We start from the raw sequence: 24,889 nt of genomic DNA, 5'->3' as shown, positions 1-24,889 counted from the left end.
CTGTAATCTCAGCTATTCGGGAGGCTGAGGCAGAAGAACTGCCTGAACCCAGGAGGCGGAGGTTGCAGTGAGCTGAGATCTCACCACCGCACTACAGCCTGTGTGACAGAGTGAGACCCTGTCCCAAAAAAAAAAAAAAAAGCAATGCAATGCAGACAACTTGCTTGTCCCTTCCACCACGCAGGAACACAGCAAGAAGATTCCATTTGTGAACAAGAACGTGCACCCTCACCAGACACCCAATCTACAGGTGACTTGATATTGGACTTCCCAGCCTCCAGAACTGTGAGACATCAGTTCCTGTTGTTTACAAGCCACCCAGTCTGTTTCGTTACAACAGCCCAAATGGACTAAGGCTTCAAACACGGGAATGTGGAGGGACATGATTCGTCTATAACAGCTTCCCACCAGGCTTTCCAAACTGCGTGTTTCCTGTTTATCATATACCCTCCCACCCTCTGCATGTCAGCTTCTCACTGCAGGGATCGCGTCTCTGTGGCATCCCAGGTTCCTGGAGGGACAGCTGGAGGCCCTTGTACCCATGTGCAGAGGAAACGCTTGCGTCTGAGGAAGCTCCCGTGGGGAGCCTCACTCCCACTCTCCCCACTCCTCAGACCTTGGGCATGGAAAGTCGGAATCCCTGGGACCAGGTACAAACGGTTTATTTTTCTATGAAGAGCAAAGTACAAAGAGGCAGGGAGGGGAGCTGGGCCCAGGGGAGCAGCCGTGGGCAGGTCCCAAGGCCCTGGCTGTGGTGACGACATGCTGGCAGCTGCCCCAGGAGTAAATGGGTCTCCAGTGTGCAGTGGAGAAGGAGCAGGAGCGGCGAGGAGGAAGCCCACACCTGCTGCCGGGAGTCACACAAAGCCAGGCTTCATGGATGAGCGGCGGCAGTTGGGACAGCTCCGGGTCCCATTGTTTTGCAGGCACCTGGGGAGGCAAAGGGCCCTGTCCACTCCCAAGGCCTGTCCTTCCCTCAGGGCTCTGGGTCCTCTCTTCCTTCCTTGCCTGCCCTCTGCAGGGGCTGGGACACATCCTGGTGGCTGTTCAGCAGCAGTGGAAGGGAAGGGAATGGGGCAGGCTCCCACTGCACCCTGCTTGCCCCTCTCCTCCTCTGCCCCAGGGACCTCCAGGGCAGAGCATGGGCTGGGAGTTCAGAGGATGGGATGGAGCCATACCCAGGGCAGGTCTGGCCTGGATGTCTGACCTAATGACCTTTGAGGGGCCTCTCTGACTTCTCTTTGGGGATTATGATAAGAATGACCACAGATCTCAGCTCACTGCAGCCTCTGCCTCCCAGGTTCAAGTGATTCTCCTGCCTCAGCCTCCTGAGTAGCTGGGATTACAGGCTCCCACCACCATGCCTGGGTAATTTTTGTATTTTTAGTAGAGACGGGGTTTCACCATGTTGGCCAGGATGATCTTGAACTCCTGGGCTCAAGTGATCTGCCCACCTTGGCCTCCCAAAGTGTTGGCAAGACAGAGGTGAGCCAAAACGCCTGGCCAAGGTTAAGTGTTTGCTATTGGCCAGGCGCGGTGGCTCAAGCCTGTAATTCCAGCACTTTGGGAGGCCGAGACGGGCAGATCACGAAGTCAGGAGATCGAGACCATCCTGGCTAACACGGTGAAACCCCGTCTCTACTAAAAATATAGAAAAAACTAGCCGGGCGCGGTGGCTCAAGCCTGTAATCCCAGCACTTTGGGAGGCCGAGACGGGCGGATCACGAGGTCAGGAGATCGAGACCATCCTGGCTAACATGGTGAAACCCCGTCTCTACTAAAATATACAAAAAACTAGCCGGGCGAGGTGGTGGGCGCCTGTAGTCCCAGCTACACGGGAGGCTGAGGCAGGAGAATGGCGTGAACCCGGGAGGCGAAGCTTGCAGTGAGCTGAGATCCGGCCACTGCACTCCAGCCTGGGCGGCAGAGCAAGACTCCGTCTCAAAAAAAAAAAAAAGAAAAAGAAAAAGAAAAAACTAGCTGGGCGCCGGGCGCGGTGGCTCAAGCCTGTAATCCCAGCACTTTGGGAGGCCGAGACGGGCGGATCACGAGGTCAGGAGATCGAGACCATCCTGGCTAACACGGTGAAACCCCGTCTCTACTAAAAAATACAAAAAACGCCGGGCGCGGTGGCTCAAGCCTGTAATCCCAGCACTTTGGGAGGCCGAGACGGGCGGATCACGAGGTCAGGAGATCGAGACCATCCTGGCTAACACGGTGAAACCCCGTCTCTATTAAGAAATACAAAAAACTAGCCGAGCGAGGTGGCGGGCGCCTGTAGTCCCAGCTACTCGGGAGGCTGAGGCCGGAGAATGGCGTGAACCCGGGAGGCGGAGCTTGCAGTGAGCTGAGATCCGGCCACTGCACTCCAGCCTGGGCGACAGAGCGAGACTCCGTCTCAAAAACAAAAACAAAAACAAAACAAAACAAAACAAAAAAACAAAAAACTAGCCGGGCGAAGTGGCGGGCACCTGTAGTCCCAGCTACTTGGGAGGCTGAGGCAGGAGAATGGCGTGAACCCGGGAGGCGGAGCTTGCAGTGAGCTGAGATCCGGCCACTGCACTCCAGCCTGGGCGACAGAGCTGACTCCGTCTCAAAAAAAAAAAAAAAAAAAAAAACTAGCCGGGCGAGGTGGCGGGCGCCTGTAGTCCCAGCTACTCGGGAGGCTGAGCAGGAGAATGGCGTAAACCCGGGAGGCGGAGCTTGCAGTGAGCTGAGATCCGGCCACTGCACTCCAGCCTGAGCAACAGAGCGAGACTCCGTCTCAAAATAAAAAAAAGTGTTTGCTATTAGTATTATTGCTGTGATTAGGCCAGCTGGGCCCTACAGTGCCCCGCAGAGACCCTGCCCACCCCTGTCCACCCCCCGCAGGAGTCCCCACCTGAGGTGGAAGATGTGGGAGCAGGGCAGGGCCTGCAGCCGGCTGTTCTTCTCGCCTATGGACTCGCCACACAGGCCGCAGTAGAGCTCCGTCTCCTCCACACACTCGTGGAACCTCACGACATGCGCCCGCAGTTCCCGCTGCAGCCCTTTGCTGCGGTAAATGCTCTCGCTCAGACAGTGCAGCTTGAGCTGGCTCAGCTGGGGCCCGCGGGAGTGGAGAGTGGCAGTGGGGGATGAGAGCAAAGTCAGTGCAGGCAGGCTCCAGTCTCAGCCACTTCCCTGTCTTCCTGATGGACCTCGGGAAAACGTCCTGCCCTCTCTGGGACCTTGCTTCCTTTCATGCAGAATGAGGGGGTGGGAGAGATCAGAGGTCTTCACCCCCCAGAACTGCCTGGAGACCCCATGTTTTTTTTTTTTTTTGAGACGGAGTCTCGCTCTGTCGCCCAGGCTGGAGTGCTGTGGCGCGATCTCGGCTCACTGCAAGCTCTACCTCCCGGGTTCACACCATTCTCCCGCCTCAGCCTCCGAGTAGCTGGGACTACAGGCGCCCACCACCACGCCCGGCTAGTTTTTTGTATTTTTAGTAGAGACGGGGTTTCACCATGTTAGCCAGGATGGTCTCGATCTCCTGACCTCGTGATCCACCCGCCTCGGCCTCCCAAAGTGCTGGGATTACAGGCTTGAGCCACCGCGCCCGGCCAGACCCCATGTTTTTGAAAGATTTTATGACCAAACCTGGCGCACAGACTCCGTAATACTTTGCGGCAGGGCGCCGTGGCTCATGCCTGTAATCCCAGTGCTTTGGGAGGCCGAGGCAGGTGGATCACCTGAGGCCAGGAGTTCAACACCAGCCTAGCCAACACAGTGAATTCCCATCTCTACTTAAAAATACAAACATTAGCTGGGTGTGGTGGCGGGTGCCTATAATCCCAGCTACTCAGGAGGCTGAGGCAGGAGAATCACTTGAACCTGGGAGGCAGATGTTGCAGTAAGCTGGGATCGTGCTATTGCACTCCAGCCTGAGACAAGAGTGAAACTCCATCTCAAAAACAATTTTTTTTTTTTTGAGAGTGGGTCTCACTATGTGGCCCAGGCTGCGCTCAAACTTCTGGGCTCAAGTGATCCTCCCACCTCGGCCTCCCAAAATGCTAGGATTATAGATGTTAGCCACCGTGTCCAGTCCACTGTTAGGAGTTTTAATCAACAGCAGGAAGCTTCTGAGGAATTCTGCTATGCTCCAAGCTATGAAACTCCTGCCCTGCCCTCAGGAGTGCTCTCTGTGTGGCAGAGAGAGAGCCAGGGTATGGGGTTGGCTGCAGGCAGCTCCCAGGATAAGGAAGTGCTCATGATGGGAACGGGCTCAGGAAGGCCTTTCCCCAGACCCAAGTCCCCCACTTGGGCCCCTGACCCCAGACCCAGGACACAGAATCAAGTCTGACCTTGTTCCCCACCTCCTCAGCCAGATCCTGGGCTCTCTCGATGACGTCCAGAGCCTGGAAGGTGAGCACAGGCCAGGGCTGCGGGCAGAGCTGTCTGACAGGCCTTGCTCACAGGGAAGCACGGGGTGGGGGGCAGGCCTGGGGAGGGTGACATGGCAGCTGCCCTGTGTGTGAAGGCAGCAGGAAGGGCCTAGGGCATAGTCATAGGGGCTGTGTGGGCAAGTGACCTCCTGCCTCAGTTTACCCAGCAGCCTGGGTTCCAACCCCAGCTCCAGGCCTTTACTAGCTGTGGGTCCCAGGGCAAGCGATGGGCCTTCTCTGAGCCCAGAAAATGACCAGGAATGTCCTGGCCTCGTAGGATCAGAGTGAGGCTGACGTCAGACAAGTGGCTGAAAGAGCCAGCCGACCTACTGGCCCCAAGTAAGGAGCGCTGGGAGGGCTGAAGGGTGTGGGAAAGGCCCGACCTCACCTTGTCCAGCGCCTTTCTGGCTACCCAGCACTTGGCCACACCCAGCAGCGCCTGCACTTGCCCCAGGCGGTTTCCAATCTCGGTCATGATGCTCATGGCGGAGTCATACCTGGGGAAGGCTGTCTGCAGAGCCAGGTGGGGGATGGAATCAGACGGCATCAGGCCTGTGCCCCAGTCCCCCGCCCCCAGCCCCTGCATCCCGGTGACCTCACCTCCAGGTCCCCACGGCTCCGGTGGATGTCAGCGAAGCAAAGTAGGCAGAGCGCCTGCAGTGGCCGGTCCCCATGCTGCAGTGCGATCTTCATAGACTCCTGCGAGGGAGGCCAGTGGCTCAGGCCTGCTCCTCTGCCACCGCCACTGGAGTGCCCTCCCCTCAACGGGCCCCTCTGAAGGGACAGCCCAGGGAAGCAACATCCTCAGAGCCTAGCGAATCTATCATGGTGCTGAGGCCTCACACGCCGAACCACTGAAGTCACAGCACCCAGCAAGGTGGGTGGAAAGTGAGGCTCATAGAGAAGTGACTTGATTGGGGTCACCCGGTAAGTGACAAAGCTGGGATGTGAACCCAGGTCAGTGGGACTCCAGAAACTGGCCCTGTACCATCTCTACCCTTCAAAGTACCCCATATAGGGTGTTGGGGACAGAAGGACGCCCCCTCCCCTGCAGATGGATTGGAAGGGAGTGGGGTTTGGGATGAGGCTAGGGGACAAATGTTTCCTTTGGGGCTCAGCTGTAGAGAGGGTGGGCCAGGGGCAAGCCCTGGGGGGCCTCCGGGGGCTGGTTTGGAAGAAGGAGGCCCTGCTGTCCCAGGCCCCAGTCCCTGGCCCACACCACCTCATCACCCACCTGCCCCCTTCCCCGCTGCCCCACCTCGCAACACTCCATGGCACTGCCCAGGTGGCCCAGCAGGCGATAGGCCACGGCCATGTGGTACTGGCTCATGGCCCGGTACTTCAGGCTCCAGCCTTTGCCATAGTCGTTGACGAGCTCTGCGGCTTTGCAGGGGAAGAACAGGGCTTTCTCGTAGTCCTGCAGGGGACGTGGGATGGAAGGAGGCAAACTGAGTGGCAGAGGCTGCCCCAAGTCGAGGGCTCCTGGGCCAGGCTTCTTTAACAGCAGGTAGGGGCAGGGGGCCCAAGTGTCTACTCATTCATTGTGGCATCCAGGACAAGAGTGGCCCAGGTAGAGGGAACAGCCAGTGCAAAGGTGTGGGCTCCGTGGACTCAGGGATTCTCATCTGGTCTGTGATGCATCCCAAGAGCCTAGCACAGTTCTTGGTACTTGGTGGATGCACAATAAATATTTGCTGAGTGAATGAATAAAAAGGCAAGAAAATACAGTTGGCTTCTCTTTTCTCCCAATGCCAAACGGACTCCTCAGCTTCAGAGATGCACAGGGACAGGAGATACCAGGTCCCTCCACCCACTAGAGCTTGCCTGCTGGCACCCGGAAGCAGGTGTTCACTGAAGCTCAGTGGCAGACTGGCAGCACAACAGGCTCAAAGAACATCAGACAGATTCAGCGAGGTGATGCAACCATTGGCTTGTACTTTCTCCTCAAGCATTGAAATGCCTTTTCTACCTGCCCACGGTCAGCTGATGACCTGGCCTCATTGCTCCAAGAGGAAAAGGAAGAAAATCAGGGAGAAGCTCCTTCCCCTCCTGTCTCCACCAGATCTCCCACCTCCGCACCTCTGCTCCCACGCTCCCTGCTTCCTTTCCTGTCACTGTGGAGGACGGCTCCTGTTCCCATCAAATGCCAGCCCCCGATGAGCAGTCTCTGCATCGTCAGGTTCTCTCTTTCTACAGAATCTTTCCCATCCACGTGCAAACATGTCTGGCATTTCTCATCTCGTTTAAAAAATAAAAACTGGCCGGGCGCGGTGGCTCAAGCCTGTAATCCCAGCACTTTGGGAGGCCGAGACGGGCGGATCACGAGGTCAGGAGTTCGAGACCATCCTGGCTAACACGGTGAAACCCCGTCTCTACTAAAAAATATGAAAAACTAGCCGGGCGAGGTGGCGGGCGCCTGTAGTCCCGGCTACTCGGGAGGCTGAGGCAGGAGAATGGCGTAAAAACCCGGGAGGCGGAGCTTGCAGTGAGCTGAGATCCGGCCACTGCACTCCAGCCTGGGCGACACAGCGAGACTCTGTCTCAAAAAAAAAAAAAAAAATAAAAAAAAATAAAAACTGGGCCAGGCACAGTGGCTCAGGCCTGGAATCCCAGCACTTTGGGAGGTCAAGATACGAGGATCTCTTGTGCACAGGAGTTGGAGAATGGCCTGGGCAACTTAACAAGACCCCGTCTCTACAAAAATAAAATCAGCTGTGCATGGTGGTGCATCCCTGTAGTCCCGGCTACTCAAGAGGCTGAGGTGGAAGGATCACTTGAGCACAGGAGGTCAAGGCTACAGTGAGCTGAGATTGCACCACTGTACTCCAGCCTGGGTGACAGAGGTAGACTCTGTCTCACAAAAGAAAAAAAAAAGAAGGAAAGAAAAAAGAAAACTAACCCACCTTCTCTTGACCTCATTTCCCTTCAGCTAAAGCTCCATTTCACTGTTCTTTTTCAAGGTAAATCTATTTGATCTTTCACTTAATATTTAACAAGCAGCTCCAAGTTAACACGACCAAAAGAGAAGTGTCAATAACCCCAATAAAAACCTTTTCCTAATACGCCTTATTACGTACTTTTAAATTTGAAGCCATATAAATGTTTTACAGGTTAAAAAAATTAAATTGAATTTGAAAAATATCTAAAAATAGAAAATGGAGGTCAGGTGCAATGGCTTATGTCTGTAATCCCAGCACTTGGGGAAGCTGAATTGGGAGAACAGCTTGAGGCCAGGAGTTCAAGATCAGCCTGGGCAACATCGCAAGACCATTATCTCTATAAAAAATTTAAAAATTAGCCAGATGTGGAAGATTGTGCCTGTAGTCCCAGCTACTCAGGAGGTTGAGGAGGGAGGATCGCTTGAACACAGGATTTTAGGTTACAGTGAACCGTGATTGAGCCACTGCACTCCAGCCTGGGTGACAGAGGAAGACTCTGTCTCAAAAAAAAAAAAAAAAAAAAAAAAACTAAGGCTGGGCGCGGTGGTTCACGCCTGTAATTCTAGTACTTTGGGAGGCTGAGGTGGGCGGATCACAAGGTCAGGAGATTGAGACCATCCTGGTTGACATGGTGAAACCCTGTTTCTACTAAAATACAAAAAAATTAGCCAGGTGTGGTGGCACGTGCCTGTAGTCCCAGCTACTTGGGAGGCTGAGGCAGGAGAATCACTTGAACCTGGGAGACAGAGGTTGCAGTGAGCCGAGATCACACCACTGTACTCCAGCCTGCAACAGAGTGAGACTCTGTCTCAAAAAAAAAAGTAAATAAATGTCCCTAACCGTGTGTCATATTACTACAACCACACACACAAAATAATTATTTTGGCCGGGCGCGGTGGCTCACGCCTGTAATCCCGGCACTTTGGGAGGATGAGGTGGGCGGATCACGAGGTCAGGATATAGGAACCATCCTGGCTAACAACGGTGAAACCTGTCTCTACTAAAAATACACACACACACACACACACACACACACACACACACAAAATTAGCCGGGCATGGTGGCGGGCGCCTGTAGTCCCAGCTACTCAGGAGGCTGAGGCAGGAGAATGGCGTGAGACCACCCGGGAGGCAGAGCTTGCAGTGAGCCGAGATCGTGCCACTGCACTCCAGCCTGGGCGACACAGTAAGACTCTGTCTCTAAAAAAAAAAATTATTTCAGGCCGGGCGCGGTGGCTCAAGCCTGTAATCCCAACACTTTGGGAGGCCGAGACGGGCGGATCACGAGGTCAGGAGATCGAGACCATCCTGGCTAACACAGTGAAACCCCGTCTCTACTAAAAATACAAAAATTTAGCTGGGCGAGGTGGCAGGCGCCTGTAGTCCCAGCTACTCGGGAGGCTGAGGCGGGAGAATGGCGTGAACCCGGGAGGCAGAGCTTGCAGTGAGCTGAGATCCGGCCACTGCACTCCAGCCTGGGCGACAGAGCGAGACTCCGTCTCAAAAAAAAAAAAAAAAAAAAAAAAAAAAAAAAAAAAAATTATTTCAATGACTTTAGAACAAAAGTACTCAGTTTACCCACAGTGGGATATATATTTATTGTAAAAACAAGGCTGGGCATGGTGGTTCATGCCTGTAATCCCAGCACTTTGGGAGGCCAAAGTGGGCGGATTACCAGGTCAAGAGATTGAGACCATCCTGGCCAACATGGTGAAACCCCGTCTCTACTAAAAATACAGAAAATTAGCTGAGTGTAGTGGCATGCGCCTGTAATCCCAGCTACTTGGGAGGCTGAGCCAGGAGAATCGCTTGAACCCGGGAGGTAGAACTCGCTTGCAGTGAGCCGAGATCGAGCCACTGCACTCCATCCTGGTGACAGAGCAAGAGTGTCTCAAAAAAAAAAAAAAAAAAAAAAAAAAGCCAAAAGAACAGCAAATAAATCTTAAACTTCATTCAGTTGTCTTTATTTTCTAGAGTTATACTGGTATTGTCTTTTGGAATTATTTTATGTATTTTGTAGAGTAAAGCAAATATTTAATTATGTTGTTAGAAACTAAGATTTTTCATCTAAGAGAAAAGACAAGTTTACAGTAAGTTAAGGGGAGCTCCTGAAACATTAGATTTGAATTGGAAATATCAGTATAAACTTCAGTTGTTCTGGTAACTGAAAAGATTTAGAAGCAGGGACATCCCACTAGCAATGAGCACCCCATAAGCCCACACTTGTGGTTTTTTTTTTCCTCTCACACAGGGTCTTGCTCTGTTGCCCAGACTGGAGTGCAGTGGAGCAATCATGGTTCACTGCAGCCTGAAACTCCTGGGCTCAAGCGATCCTCCTGCCTCAGCCTCCTGAGCAGCTGAAACTATAGGTGTGAGCCACCATGTCTGGTTCATTTTTTAACTTTTGTGCAGTTGGGGTCTTGCTATGCTGCTCAAGCTGCTCTCAAATTCCTGGGCTCAAGCAATCCTCCTGCTTAGCCTCTCAAAGTGCTCAGATTATAGGCATGAGCCTTGCCAAATTAAAAAAAAAAAAAAAAAACTGTTTGTAGAGGCTGGTCTGGAACTCCTGGTCTTGAGCGATCCTCACCCCTCAGCCTCTCAAAGTGCTGAGATTACAAGTGTGAGCCACCATGCCCAGCTTACTTTTCTTCAGAATTAAAAAGGTTTTTAAAAACCCCTGTCCCGCCCTAGTCCTATCTCGTCTCACTGAATGGCTCCCCCTTACATCTGCTTCCGAAAAACAAAGTCCTGGCTGTCATCCCTGGTGACTCATTTCCGCCCATCCCGGCTTGGATCCATCAGCATTTATCCACTTACTAACTCCAAGATGTATTAAGCATCGACTGGGGCCAGGCATTAAATCCCCCATGGACCAAGCACGGCACAGATACCTGAGTGGAAAGGGAACAAAAATACCCAGGGTCGGCCGGGCGTGGTGGCTCACGCCTGTAATCCCAGCACTTTGAGAGGCCAAGACAGGTGGATCCCTGAGGTCAGGAGTTCAAGACCAACCTGGCCAACATGGTGAAATGCCATTTCTACTAAAAACACAAAAATTAGCCGGGCATGGTGGTATGCACTTGTAGTCCCAGCTACTTCGGAGGCCGCGGCAGGAGAATCGCTTGAACCCGGGAGGCGGAGGTTGCAGTGAGCGGAGATGGCGCCACCGTACTCCAGCCTGGGCAACGAGAGCAAAACTCCGCCCCTGCCCCACCCCCCGACAAAAAATACCCAGGGTCAGAACCTGAAGTCGCTGACCCTATCAGTTCCTTCACAGCTGACCCTCCTCCTCTCACCTCTCTACCTCCACACAGACCTGAGACACACCTGACAGCCATGGTGGCCTCTGTCCTTCCCGGAACATTCCAGGAAACATTCCAGGGTGCCTCCCCAGGGTCCAGCTTGCTTTTAGGGGTTCCCCCATTTTTGCCTAGAATGTTCTCTCACCAGATTTCTGCATGACGCCCCCTCTCTTCTTCAAGCCATCAAACATCACCTCCGCGAGGCCCTCTGACCACCGTGTTTGAAATTATGACACCCCCACACCCAGTGCTGCCAGCCCTTTGCCCACTTCGCTTTCTCCTAACCACTTGACTTCCTGACTGTGGTGATCGTCTCTCTTCCCCAACTAGAACGGAACCCTGGTGAGGACGGGGACTTGGCTGTTCTACTCACTGCTACACCCTGGGCCAACAGTCTTGGGATATGGTAGATGCTCAATAAAGATTTGGTGACTGACTCCATACAACCCCACTGTAAGGTGAGTCCTACTCTCCTTCATTTTACAGATCTCTCCCAAGGTTCAGAGAGGAGAGGTGACTTGCCCAAGACCACACAGCAAACATGGTAGGGCAGGCCGCTGGCCTGTCCTCACAGAGGAGCCTCCCATTATTCCTCCAGGAAGTCAGACAGATCAAGGTTTGAATCCTGGCTCTGCCCTTGCTGGCCTCCTGGCCAAGTTGTTACCTCCCTGGAAGAGCCTTTTCCCTCTCTGATTCTCACTTGCCTCAGCCCTCCCTAAAAGGAGGGCTGAATGAGGTAGTGCTACAGGGTGTGTGCCTCATGAGAGGGGAGCCCCAAACCCTCCACTGCTGTCCCCCTGGGGCGCAGGCCCACCTTGACCTGGGCATAGAAGCTGCCCAGGCTGCAGCACACGCGGCACTCGAGCATGGCGTCATCGTTGTTGTGGGCGTAGCGCAGGGCCTTCTCGAAGCTCTCCAGGGCCTTCTGGAAGACGCTGAGGCCCAGGAAGGCATTGCCCATGCTCAGGCTGACCTGGCCTCCGAGCTGGGCACCTGCCCTGGTACCAGGCAGCCCAAGGCAGGTCTTGCAGTAGGAGATGGTCTTGTGAAACTCGCACAGCTTCTCGTTGCTGCGGGCCAGGTTCAGGTAGCTCTCCAGGAGGAAGTCGGCATCCTCCAGCTCCCGGGCCGTGTCGATCTGGACCACAGCGAACTGTACACCGCGACGGTGGGCAGGTGGTGCTCAGCCTGGACTCTGAGCCTTGGACCCCAGCCTGCACTGCAGACTCAGACCTGGAGGCCCCATACCCACTCCCCAACCTCACACCCAAAGCAGCAGATCCCAAATATTCAGACCCAGAGCTTCTACCCGCCAGCCTCAGCTACCTTCCCTACACTCCAGCCTCACCTCCCAAGCTCAGGCTCGCAGCCTTCACCTTCTATCCCAAGCCTCAGATCTGGAATCTCCACCACCCACCCACCCCCAGCCTCAACCCTGGAGCCCACACCCCGCCAGGCTCAGATACAGAACACCAGACAGGAAGGCTGAAACCTACACTGGGCTTGAGACCCACGAACACTCGACCCTGAGGCCAGAGAACCTCAGTCTCAGAGACTCGGGCACTGCAGTTCAAGGCCACAGGCCTGAATCTGACGCCAAGACTCAGCATCTAAGAGCCACGGCCTTAGATATAAATTCAGAGCCTCAGGCCCCGGCTGCCAGCCTGTGGGACACGGGGGAGCCCGAGGAGGCTGAGAAGGGACTGGGGAGCCTGGGAGACATCCAGCCCCAGCCTGACCCTCGCACGCCCCCAGGCCGGGTACACCCACCTTCAGCATCTCCTTGTATCGGCCCATCTCTGAGTGGGCCGTGACCAGGCAGCCCAGCACGCGGAAGCGCCCCATGAGGTCCGAGCTCTTCTCCAGCACCTTCATCCACACCTGCAGTGCTTTCTCTGTCTGGTTGGACTGATACAGCTGGAGCCCCTTCTCGATCTGCTGCTTGGTCTGGTCCTGCCCCATGCTCCCCAAGCCCTGTGCCCCACGTGGGGTGACCCTCGTGGCTCCGTGCCTCTAGGCACTCATAGCACAGGAATCACAGTGCCGGCTGCCCCCTGAAACCTGGGAACAAAAGCAGCATCGGGTGGGAGCGGGAGTGGGGCCTGGATGGAGAGCAGGCGCCACCCTGGGAACAAGGCTGGTTCAGTCCCTGTCCGCAGCTGTCCCTGCCAGTTGGGGCCACGTGGCCTCTGAGGAATGTCAGCAGCAAGGTCACGCGGGCCTCTGTGCACCCACTCGCGAGCTGGGACGTGGCTTCCCTGAACATACAGGCATCTTGCCACCTGGGCACTCCCTTGGGCGTCCCTGCGGCACCTCCAACACTGACTCTGACCGCCCTGGCAGCACGGGCCCTCCCAGCAGCCTCGCCAAGGGGCCAGCTCCAGCAAGTGGGCAGGCCTTGGGCCAGAGGTGCTCGGGGGAAGGAGAGCAAGGCTGGACCTGCAGGTCTGGGGAAGCCAGGTGAGCGCCCAGCCCTGCTTCTCCCCCATCAAGACACCCCCCACCGCAGCCTCCCCGGGCTCTGTTCCTGAAATTCACTGAGCACCGTGGGTCACTCATTCAGGCCCAGGCTGACACCATTCAGCGCCTCTCACCTTAGAGAGTCTGGGAAAGGCCTCCAGCTGGTGAGAGGCCTGAGCTCTAGCCTGGCTTCCTTCGAACTCCCAGTGGGACCCTAGTCAAGTGACCCAGCACCATGGCCTGAAGAGAGGAATGGTACCTAGCTCACTGGACCGCTATAAGAACTCAATGATGGGCCGGGCGCGGTGGCTCAAGCCTGTAATCCCAGCACTTTGGGAGGCCGAGACGGGCGGATCACGAGGTCAGGAGATCGAGACCATCCTGGCTAATATGGTGAAACCCCGTCTCTACTAAAAATACAAAAAACTAGCCGGGCGAGGTGGTGGGCGCCTGTAGTCCCAGCTACTCGGGAGGCTGAGGCAGGAGAATGGCGTAAACCCGGGAGGCGGAGCTTGCAGTGAGCTGAGATCCGGCCACTGCACTCCAGCCTGGGCAACAAAGCGAGACTCCGTCTCAAAAAAAAAAAAAAAAAAAAAAAAAAAAAAAAGAACTCAATGATGAAAGAGTTGAGAAGGACTTAGGACAGTGCACACTACAGGAAACCCTGTATGTGCTGCACGAGGCTATCTTGCTTGGTGGCAAATGCCCACCCGGGCCAGAGCCCAGCTCTTGAAGTTTCAGTGTCTCAATTCCAATCCCAACCCCGGGTTGAAAGGGTCCCCATAATGAGTTTTAACACCAGATATTGTGGAGAAGGGCAAGGTCTTATGTAGTACTGGGACCCCAGCCAGCAGGCCAGCTCATCCAGCCCCCTTTCTCCTCTCTCTGCATGCCAGCCTTCTTCCTGCCCCAGCACAAAGTTCATCCTTTCCGGCTGGCCAATTCAGCCGTTTTTAGTATACTCACAAAGATGCACACTAATTACCACTAATTCCAGAACATTTTAATCACCCCAAAAAGGAGACGCACACCCAGCAGCAGTTACACCACTCCATTCCCCACCTTGATATGGCTGAATCATGTCCCCCCCCAACCAAATGCATATGTTTAAGTCCTAACACTGTCTCAAAATGTGACTGTCTTTGAAGACAGGGTCTTTAAAGGGTAATTAAGGTAAAATAAAGTCACATGGTACCTCATCCAGTAAGACTGGTATCCCCCCCGCCCCTTTTGAGACAGGGTCTCACTCTGTCACCCAGGTTGGAGTGCAGTGGTGCAGTCACAGCTCACTGCAACCTCTACCTCCTAGGCTCAAGTGACCCTCCCACCTCAGTCTCCTGGGTAGCTGAGACCACAGGTGTGCATCACTGCACCCAGCTAGTTTTTTGTAGAGATGAGTTTCACCATGTTGCCCAGGCTGGTCTTGAACTCCTGGAGGTGGAGGTTGCACTGAGCTGTGATTGCGCCACTGCACTCCAGCCCAAGCAACAGAGCAAGACCTTGTCTCAAAAAATAAATAAACAATAAATTTTTATTTTTAAAAAATATTTTATTTTTGAGATGGAGTTTTGGTCTTGTTGCCTAGGCTGGAGTGCAGAGGGACAATCTCAGTTCACTGAGACCTCTACCTCCCGGGTTCAAGTGATTCTCCTGCCTCAGCCTCCCAAGTAGCTGGGACGACAGGTGTGCATCACCATGCCTGGCTAATTCTTTGTATTTAGTAGAGACAGGGTTTCACCATGTTAGTCAGGCTGGTCTCGAACTCCTGACCTCAGTTGATCCACCTGCCTCAGAACCTCCCAAAGTGTTGGGGTTATAGGTGTGAGCCACCATGCCTGGCCACAACAACGTTTTTTGTTTTTGTTTTTGTTTTTTAGACAGAGTTTCCCTCTGTTGCCCAGGCTGGAGTGCAGTGGCACCATCTTGGCTCACTGCAACCTTCTCCTCGCAGGTTCAAGTGATTCTCCTGCCTCAGCCTCCTGAGTAGCCGGGATTACAGGTGCCCACCACCACGCCTGGCTAATTTTTGTATTTTTAGTAGAGATGGGGTTTCACAATGTTGGCCAGGCTGGTCTGGAACTCCTGACCTCGTGATCTGCCCACCTCTGCCTCCCAAAGTGTTGAGATTACAGGCGTGAGCCCCTGCACCTGGCCCACAATAAATGTTTAAAAAGGACACAGTCGGCTGGGCGCGGTGGCTCAAGCCTGTAATCCCAGCACTTTGGGAGGCCGAGACGGGTGGATCATGAGGTCAGGAAATCGAGACCATCCTGGGTAACACAGTGAAACCCCGTCTCTACTAAAAATACAAAAACTTAGCCGGGCGAGGTGGCAGGCGCCTGTAGTCCCAGCTACTTGGGAGGCTGAGGCAGGAGAATGGCGTGAACCCAGGAGGCGGAGCTTGCAGTGAACTGAGATCCGGCCACTGCACTCCAGCCTGGGTGACAGAGCGAGACTCCGTCTCAAAAAAAAAAAAAAAAAAAAAAAAAAAAAGGACACAGTCACATAGAAGAAAAGTATGTGAAGACACAGGGAGAAGATGGCTATCTACAAGCCCAGGAGCAAGGCCTCACAATGAAACCAACTCTGCCAATTCCTTGTTCTTGAACTTCTAGCCTCCAGAACTGTGAGAAAATAAATTTCTGTTATTTAAGCCACCCGGTGTCTATGGACCTGTCTATTGTGGACCCTTCATAGGAATGGAATCATACAATATGTGGTCATCTATGACTGGCTTCTTTAACTTGGCATAATGTTTTCAAGATTCATCTACGTTTTCAACCGTATCGGAACTTCATTACTTATTGTGGTTGGTTAATACTCGTCTGGATATACATTTTGTTGATTCATCAGTTAATGGGCATTTCAGTCATTTCATTTTTGGCTATTATGAATAATGATGCTATAAAAATTCATGTACAGCCGGGCGCGGTGGCTCACGCCTGTAATCCCAGCACTTTGGGAGGTCGAGGCGGGCGGATCACAAGGTCAGAAGATCGAGACCATCCTGGCTAACACAGTGAAACCCCGTCTCTACTAAAAATACAAAAAATTAGCCGGGCGTGGTGGCGGGCGCCTGTGGTCCCAGCTACTCAGGAGGCTGAGGCAGGAGAATGGTGTTGGCATGGGAGGCGGAGCTTGCAGTGAGCCACGATGGTGCCACTGCACTCCAGCCTGGGCGACAGAGCGAGACTCTGTCTCAAAAAAAAAAAAAAAAAAAAATCATGTACAAGTTGGGCTGGGCACAGTGGCTAACGCCTGTAATGCCAGCACACTAGGAGGCTGAAGCAGGCAGATTGCTTGAGCCCAGGAGTTGGAGACCAGCCTGGGAAACATAGTGAGACCCCATATCTACAAAAAATTAAAAAAAAAAAAATTAGCTGGGTGTGGTGGTACACAGCTGTGGTCTCAGCTACTCAGGAGGCTGAGGCAGGAGAATCGATTCAGTCTAGGAGGTCAGACTGCAGTGAGCTGCAATCACACCATTACACTCCAGCCTGGGCGACAGAGCGAGACTCTGTCTCAAAAAAATAAAAATAAGGCCGGGCACGGTGGCTCAAGCCTGTAATCCCAGAACTTTGGGAGGCCGAGACGAGTGGATCACGAAGTCAGGAGATCGAGACCATCTTGGCTAACACAGTGAAACCCCGTCTCTACTAAAAAATACAAAAAACTGGCCAGGCGCGGTGGCTCAAGCCTGTAATCCCAGCACTTTGGGAGGCCGAGACGGGCGGATCACGAGGTCAGGAGATCGAGACCATCCTGGCTAACACGGTGAAACCCTGTCTCTACTAAAAAAAAAAATACAAAAAACTAGCCGGGCGAGGTGGCGGTGCCTGTAGTCCCAGGTACTCGGGAGGCTGAGACAGGAGAATGGCGTAAACCCGGGAGGCGGAGCTTGCAGTGAGCTAAGATCCGGCCACTGCACTCCAGCCCGGGCAACAGAGCCAGACTCCGTCTCAAAAAAAAAAAAAAAAAAAAATACAAAAAACTAGCTGGGCGAGGTGGTGGGCGCCTGTAGTCCCAGCTGCTTGGGAGGCTGAGGCAGGAGAATGATGTAAACCCAGGAGGCGGAGCTTAGAGTGAGCCGAGATCAGGCCACTGCACTCCAGACTGGGCAACAGAGTGAGACTCCATCTCAAAAAAAATAAATAAATAAAAATAAATAAATAAAAACAAAAAATTCACATACAAGGTTTTATGGGGATATGTTTTCATTTCTCTTAGGTATATGCTTGGAGCAGAAGTGCTGAGTAATATGGCAACTGTTACATTCTGGTAACTGTTAGGTTCAACTTTTTGAGACCTGCCTACCTGTCTGCCCCAGGGCCTTTGCTCCTCCTAATTCCTTCTCTGCTTGCCACACCCACACTCTGCTTCGTAAGTCATAATTAGGATGAATCAGCCTATTATTCTCTCATTGAATTACACTGCATTCTGATACAGGACTTAGCTCTGTGATTTTATTTTGAGACAGGGTCTCACTTTGTCACCCAGGCTGGAGTGCAGTGGCGCAATCTAGACTCACTGAGGCCTCAACCTCCTAGGCTCAAGCCCCCTACACCTCAACCCCCGCAAGTAGCTGGGAATACAGGAGCGTGACGCCACGCCCAGCACATTTTTGTATTTTTAGTAGAGACGGGGTTTCGCCATGTTGGCCAGGCTCTGTAAAATGGGCCAATCAGCACTCTGTAAAATGAACCAATCAGCAGGGCATGGGCAGAGACAAGGGAATACAAGCTGCCTCCCCCACCTCCCCCAAGCCAGCAGCAGCAACCCGCTCAGGTCCCCTTTCACCCTGTGGGAGCTTTGTTCTTTTGCTCTCCACAATAAATCTTGCTGTTGCTCACTCTTTGGGTCTGCACCACCTTTAAGAGCTGTAACCCTCACTGTAAAGTTCCGCGGCTTCATTTCATTCTTGAAATCAGTGAGACCACGAACCCACCGGAAGGAACCAACTCTGGACACAGTGGGATCTCAGCTCACTGCAACCTCCGCCTCCTGGGTTCAAGCAATTCTCCTGCCTCAGCCTCCCGAGTAGCTGGAATTACAGGCGAGCATCACCACACCTGGCTAAGTTTTGTAGTTTCAGAAAGATGGGGTTTCACCATGTTGGCCAGGCTGGTCTCAAACTCCTGGCGTTAAGTGATCTGCCCGCCTCAGCCTCCCGTGAGCCACCATGCCAAGCCTCAAAAATTTCATTTCTGAGCACGTTTTCCAGAAATCAGCTACTGTGGTTAGGTTAAAGGCATGCTCCTCTATGGCAAAGGCTGTAGTTTACTTGTCTTTATACTGCTAGTAACTAACTGCACAGCCCCTGGCAAGGTAAGAGGAGACCAACAGAAGAATCCTAACATTTTCTGAGTTAAACATTTCTTCCAGTTTACAAATGAGGCAACTGAGGCATGGAAAGGTAAGGTGACATGCCGAAGACTACACTGCCATCTGCTGGTCCCAGACAGCTGGGACCAAAAGCAGTGTGGTTGTAGGAGTCTCGTTCTTTTTTTTTTTTTTTTTTTTGAGATGGAATCTAGCTCTGTTGCTGAGGCTGGAGTGCAGTGGCACAATCTTGGCTCACTGCAATCTCCAGCTCTTGGGTTCAAGTGATTCTCATGCCTCAGCCTCCCAAGTAGCTGGAATTACAGGTGTGTGCCACCACGCCCATTTGTATTTTTAGTAGAGACGGGGTTTCATCATGTTGTCCAGGCTGGTCTCGAACTCCTGACCTCAGGTGATCTGCCTGCCTCGGCTTCCCAAAGTGCTGGGATTACAGGTGTGAGCCAACACACCTGGCCAGAGGAGTCCCATTCTTAACCATTATATTGTACTAGAAAGGAGGTGAGGACAAGGGAGATGGAGAAAGTGGAGAACAGAGCAATAGTTTTGCAGAATTCATTGTGATCTTTACCTGAAGCATGGCAAAGTCACTGGGAACTTATCCAAAGCTGTAGCCTGGGTGGGCAGAAGATGTGTATTACAGAGAGGGTAAAGAGTTAAGACTTGCTTACCAATGCCCAGTAGACAAAAAGCCCTGGAAGGTGTTAGGGAACAGCCACAAAATGAAATGGTCTTTTCAGAGCCACTTAACCTCACAAGTTGGTGAGACAGTCGGGGGATTCAGGGCTCTCACCAGGGTGCCTGGTGTGCCAGGTACCAGCTGCACACCTCACATTTTAGGTCCCTGTTTTATAATTAAAAGTAGAAAATTAAATTTGGGCCTGAAGCAGGAGTCACAATCTGGCATGTGAGGACTGAATATTTCTTTTTTTTTTTTTTTTTTTTTTTTTTTTTTTTTGAGACAGAGTCTCGCTCTGTTACCCAGGCTGGAGTGCAGTGGCCGGATCTCAGCTCACTACAAGCTCTGCCTCCCAGGTTTACACCATTCTCCTGCCTCAGCCTCCCAAATAGCTGGGACTACAGGCGCCCGCCACCTCGCCCGGCTAGTTTTTTGTATTTTTAGTAGAGACGGGGTTTCACCGTGTTAGCCAGGCTGGTCTCGATCTCCTGACCTCGTGATCCGCCCGTCTCGGCCTCCCAAAGTGCTGGGATTACAGGCTTGAGCCACCGTGCCCGGCCAGGACTGAATATTTCTGAGTTCATTGGCAACATTTGTTAGCTAGGAGATTTTACATAAAAATCTACATTTCCTTGCTTCTCTTCAAGAGTGGAAGCTTGGCCCAGTGCAGGGGCTCACGCCTGTAATCCCAGCACTTTGGGAGGCCGAGGCGGGCGGATCACCTGAGCTCAAGAGTTTGAGACCAGTCTGGTCAATATGATGAACCTTCGTCTCCATGGAAAATACAAAAAATTAGCCAGGCATTGTGGCATGCACCTGTAGTCCCAGTTACTCGGGAGGCAGAGGCACTAGAATTGCTTGAACCTGGGAGGCGGAGGTTGCAGTGAGCTGAGATCGTGCCATTGCACTCCAGCCTGGGTGACAAGAGCAAAACTCTGTCGCTAAAAAAAAAAAAAAAAAAAAAGAAAAAAAAGAGTAGAAACTCACGCATGCTCAGACCTTGACTGCCTACCAACCAGTCAAGTGGTCGAGGTGTGGCCCCGAGACCATGAATGTCTTACTGATTCATTCACTGGGACCATGCACCCCTGACTCCTTGTTCTCACCTTGACACTGAAGCCAAATGCCACTTGTCTTAAGCTGGCCTTCTTTCACACAAGTACCTCACAGTTGCAGCGCCTGCTCTAGATGCATAGCGAATGTAACTGGAGGGGACAGTCCCAGGGTCCCTCTACCACGACTATGAGGATTCTTGGGAAGTCTCCCCCTCTTACCAAGTTAGTTTCCCCAATTAAAAAGATACTGGCCAGGCGTGGTGGCTCACGCCTGTAATTCCAGCACTTTAAGAGGCTGAGGCGGGCGGATCACAAGGTCAAGAGATTGAGACCATCCTGCCCAACATGGTGAAACCCCGTCTCTACTAAAAATACAAAAATTAGCTGTGTGTGGTGGTGCATGCCTGTAGTCCCAGCTACTGGGGAGGCTGAAGCAGAAGAATCACTTGAACCCGGGAGGCAGAGGTTGCAGTGAGTCGAGATTGCGCCACTACACTCCAGCCTGGCGATAGAGTGAGACTTCGTTCCAAAAAAGGAAAAAAAGATATCACCTCTCTGGCAACTTTTCTGTGAAAATCAAATGAGATGATATAATAACTTGCTTTGAAAAGAAGCCATTGAACTAACATCCCTCTGTTGGCTTATTATTTACGATAGTGAAAAACTAGAAAGAATTTGTGTCTGATATAAGGGTGTTCATAACCACGAAGTGTTATGTAGACTCTAAGGAAGCAGTAGATACCTGTGTACCCAGGTGGTAGGGAGGCCAGGGCATAGTAACTTAAAAAAGCAAACTGCTGGGCACGGTGGTTCACAGCTGTAATCCCAGCACTTTGGGAGGCCGAGGCAGGTGGATCACCTGAGGTCAGTTCAAGACCAAGCCGACCAACATGGTGAAACCCGGTCTCTAATAAATACAAAAAATTTGCTGGGCGTGGTGGTGGGCACCTGTAATCCCAGCTACTCCAGGGGCTGAGGCAGGAGAATCCTTTGAACCTGTGAGGCAGAGGTTGCCGTGAACCAAGATCATGCCACTGCACTCTAGCCTGGCCAACAAGAGACTCCTTCTAAAAAAAGAAAACAAAACAAAAAACAACAACAACAAAAAGCAAGCTGCAGAACATTCTGTATATTATGGTGTGATTTATTATTATTATTATTATTATTATTATTATTAAGACGGAGTCTCGCTTTGTTGCCCAGGCGGAAGTGCAGTGGCGCGATCTCGGCTCACTGCAAGCTCCGCCTCCCGGGTTCACGCCATTCTCCCGCCTCAGGCTCCTGGGTAGCTGGGACTAAAGGCGCCCGCCACCATGCCCGGCTAATGTTTTGTATTTTTAGTGGAGACAGGGTTTCACCGTGTTAGCCAGGATGGTCTCCATCTTCTGATCTCGTGATCTGCCCGCCTCGGACTCCTAAAGTGTTGGGATTATAGGCGTGAGCTACCGTGTCCAGTCTTTTTTTTTTTTTGAGATGGAGTTTTCGCTCTCGTTGCCCAGGCTCGAGTGCAATGGCACAATCCCGGCTCACTGCAACCTCCGCTTCCCAGGTTCAAGCGATTCTTCCGCCTCCGAGTAGCTGGGATTACAGGCATGCGCCATCACGCCGGGCTAATTTTGTATTTTTAGTAGAGACAGGGTTTCACCATGTTGGTCCGGCTGGGCTCGAACTCCCAACCTCAGGTGATCAGCCCGCCTCAGCCTCCCAAAGTGCTGGGATTACAGGTGGGAGTCACCGCGCCCGATCTTTTTTTTTGTTTTTTTTTTGAAACAGGGTCTCACTCTGTTACCCAGGTTGAAGTACAGTGGTGCGATCATGGCTCACTGTAGCCTCAACCTCTCGGGCTCAAGTGATCCTCCCACCTCAGCCTCCCAAGTGGCTTGGACTACAGGTGTATCCCATCACACCTGGTTAATTTTTTAAATTTTTTGTAGAGACAGGTCTGTGTTGCCCAGGCTGGTCTCAAACTCCTGGGCTCAAGTAATCCTCCTACCTCAGCCTCCCAAAGTGCTGGGATTATAGGCATAATCCGAGCAACCACACTTGGCATGATCTCAACATGATCTCATTTTTATTAACAGAAATTATGTACTTATTTTTTGTGTTTATTTATTCATTCATTTTTTTGAGACGGAGTCTTGCTCTGTCGCCCGGGCTGGAGTGCAGTGGCTGGATCTCAGCTCACTGCAAACTCCGCCTCCCGGGTTTACGCCATTCTCCTGCCTCAGCCTCCCGTGTAGCTGGGACTACAGGCGCCCGCCACCTCGCCCAGCTAGCTTTTTGTATTTTTTAGTAGAGACGGGGTTTCACCGTGTTAGCCAGGATGGTCTTGATCTCCTGACCTCGTGATCTGCCCATCTCAGCCTCCCAAAGTGCTGGGATTACAGGCTTGAGCCACCGTGCCTGGCCTATTTTTTGTGTTTATAAGGAAAAATCCTGGAAGCATATGACCCCATCTGTTACCAATGGGCTGTGGGATGGAGCATTCGCTCACTTTAAACCATGACTTACTGTTGTTACTAGCGACTTTAATGAGTGCTTGCCAGGGGCAGTAGCTTGGCGATTTGTTTGTGCATTTATTCTTTTTGTAGAGACGGAGTCTTGCTATGTTGCCTAGGGTGGATTTGAATTCCTGGGCTCAAGCAATCCTCCCGCCTCCACCTCCCCATGTGCTGGGATTACAGGCATGAGCCACCACGCCTGGACCCTTTGGCTAGTTTTTGAGACACTCTCTCATCTTCCCAACTGTACTGGGGAGGTGCTTTTGTTTCCATTTAACAGATGAACAATCTGGGGCTGAGAATCGAGTAATTTGTCCAAGGTCACAGGGCTGCTGATGGTAGACTTGGTATTACAGGATTAGGGAATTCTTAAAGATTTCCCCAACATACTCTAAGCCTTTTTAAGAACCACCTAAATGTTTTGCCTTAAAAAAAAAAAAATTCAGGCCAGGCGCGGTGGCTTACGCCTATAATCTCAGAATTTTGGGAGGCCGAGGCGGGTGGATCATGAGGTCAGGAGTTTGAGACCAGCCTGGCCAACATGGTGAAACCCCGTCTCTACTAAAAATACAAAAATTAGTTGGGCGTGGTGGCACGTGCCTGTAATCCCAGCTACTCAGGAGGCTCAGGCAGGAGAATTGGCTGAACCCTGGAGGCGGAGGTTGCAATATGCCGAGATCATGCCACTGTACTCCAGCCTGGGCAACAAGAGACTCCATCTCAAAAAAAAAAAAAAAAAAAAATTCAAACCCTCACCTGATTTTGTAAACAAGTCATTGCTGTCAGGTGTTTTGGGCTCCAGGCATATCCCATTCTAGGGAAGGGCAGGTTAGTGGCACTCTTAGGGCTGAAGGGCCACAGGTAGGCTCCCCTCCCCTGGGGCCTTCCCTGACTGCCAGGGGGAACCTCTAATAGCACAGGTCCCTGCTACTGAAACAGGTGCTGGCACCAACTTCAAGTGGCAGAGCCCCTGGTGAGCGGCCTCAGGAGTTGTATTAGAATTCCTGTAAAGTGGCTCTCAGGGACTTGGCTGTGATTAGTGTTGGATGGTGACAGAAATGTCTACTGAAAACTTACCTGCCAGTGTGTGAGGAATGGTGAGGCCTCCAGTGAGAAATGAGGTAAGTATGGCTCCTGCCTTCATGAAGCTGTTCCAGAGGTGGAATTTAAACCAGGGCATCCCAGGGTCCACCTTAATGACCCCTCAAAGGAATATGTTCTACAGGATTACGGGGTCAGGTTGGCCTGCATGAAAAAGCAGCTGTACTACTTATTAGCCACATGAACAGAGGAACTGCGGCTTCTCTGTGCCTTAGTCTATCTTCCTATGCTACCAGTTGCTGGGAGGACCAGTGCAGTGGCTGTGGCTGATTAATAAATGGCGGTTTTTGGGCCGGGCACGGTGGCTCAAGCCTGTAATCCCAGCACTTTGGGAGGCCGAGACGGGCGGATCACGAGGTCAGGAGATCGAGACCATTCTGGCTAATATGGTGAAACCCCGTCTCCACTAAAAAATACAAAAAATTAGCCGGGTGCGGTGGCGGGCGCCTGTAGTCCCAGCTACTCGGGAGGCTGAGCCAGGAGAATGGTGGGAACCTGGGAGGCGGAGCTTGCAGTGAGCTGAGATCCAGCCACTGCACTCCAGCCTGGGCGACAGAGCGAGACTCCATCTCAAAAATAAATAAATAAATAAATAAAAATAAAAAATAAATGGCGGTTTTTTCTTAAAGGCAGAATAGGTCAGGCGTGATGGCTCATGCCTGTAATCCCAGAACTTTGGGAGGCTGAGGTAGGCGGATCATTCCAGGTCAGGAGTTCGAGACCAGCCTGGTCAACATGGTAAAACCCCGTCTCTACTAAAAATACAAAAATTAGTTGGGCGTGATACTAGGCGCCTGTAATCCCAGCTACTTGGGAGGCTGAGGCGGGAGAATTGCTTGAACCCAGAGGGCAGAGGCTGCAGTGAGCCAAGATCCTGCCACTGCACTCCAGCCTGGGCAACAATGAGACTCCATCTCAAAAACAAACAAACAAGCAAACAAACAAAAACAGCAAACTGTCTAGAACAGGTCCTGCCACTGCCTGTGATGATAGAAATGTTCTGTACCGGCACTGTCCAATAGGAGAGCCACCAGTCACTTGAAATGTAGCTTGTGAAACCAAGGTACTACATTTTTGTTTTTTTTTTTTTTTTTTGAGACGGAGTCTCGCTC

At 52.3% G+C, this 24,889-nt stretch overlaps 3 protein-coding genes across 8 annotated transcripts in view; 1 reads left to right on the top strand and 2 right to left on the bottom strand.

Moving 5' to 3' along the window:
* Positions 1 to 24,889, top strand: part of PTPMT1 (protein tyrosine phosphatase mitochondrial 1) — a 212,582-nt gene that overhangs the window by 71,317 nt on the left and 116,376 nt on the right. The window lies entirely within an intron of this gene.
* PSMC3 (proteasome 26S subunit, ATPase 3) overlaps positions 1 to 24,889 on the bottom strand; it is a 52,492-nt gene that overhangs the window by 21,195 nt on the left and 6,408 nt on the right. The gene's annotated exons all lie outside the window — the stretch shown is intronic.
* RAPSN (receptor associated protein of the synapse) lies at positions 647 to 13,042 on the bottom strand. Of its 5 annotated transcripts, none has more exons than XM_050759172.1 (8): positions 12,415 to 13,042; positions 11,459 to 11,797; positions 5,638 to 5,820; positions 5,004 to 5,102; positions 4,792 to 4,914; positions 4,335 to 4,376; positions 2,882 to 3,081; positions 647 to 930 (listed from the first exon to the last, which is right to left on the bottom strand). In XM_050759172.1, exons 1-8 carry the CDS (start codon positions 12,604 to 12,606, stop codon positions 858 to 860), a joined length of 1,251 nt encoding a protein of 416 aa, XP_050615129.1. In that variant the 5' UTR covers positions 12,607 to 13,042; the 3' UTR covers positions 647 to 857. The 5 variants fall into 5 exon arrangements, with proteins under 5 accessions (XP_050615129.1, XP_050615128.1, XP_050615127.1 ...); XM_050759171.1 differs by having other exon boundaries at positions 4,323 to 4,376; positions 12,415 to 13,041; XM_050759170.1 differs by having other exon boundaries at positions 2,882 to 3,217; positions 4,323 to 4,376; positions 5,662 to 5,820; positions 12,415 to 13,039.

This window comes from Macaca thibetana, chromosome 14 (assembly GCF_024542745.1).
Source record: "Macaca thibetana thibetana isolate TM-01 chromosome 14, ASM2454274v1, whole genome shotgun sequence".
Lineage (NCBI taxonomy): Eukaryota > Metazoa > Chordata > Mammalia > Primates > Cercopithecidae > Macaca > Macaca thibetana.
The sequence above is the reverse complement of the archived record's forward strand: the minus strand, read 5'-3'. Positions and strand labels throughout refer to the sequence as shown.

What these genes read in the sequence shown, in the direction of transcription:
- RAPSN (XM_050759170.1), bottom strand. Translation starts at nt 12,606, where the DNA reads ATGGGGCAGGACCAGACCAAGCAGCAGATCGAGAAGGGGCTCCAGCTG. An exon ending in GGAGCCGTGGGGACCTGGAG is followed by an intron (nt 4,915 to 5,003) that starts GTGAGGTCACCG and finishes CTGGCTCTGCAG; the next exon opens with ACAGCCTTCCCCAGGTATGA. An exon ending in CTGAGGAGGTGGGGAACAAG is followed by an intron (nt 3,218 to 4,322) that starts GTCAGACTTGAT and finishes TCTGCATGAAAG; the next exon opens with GAAGCAAGGTCCCAGAGAGG.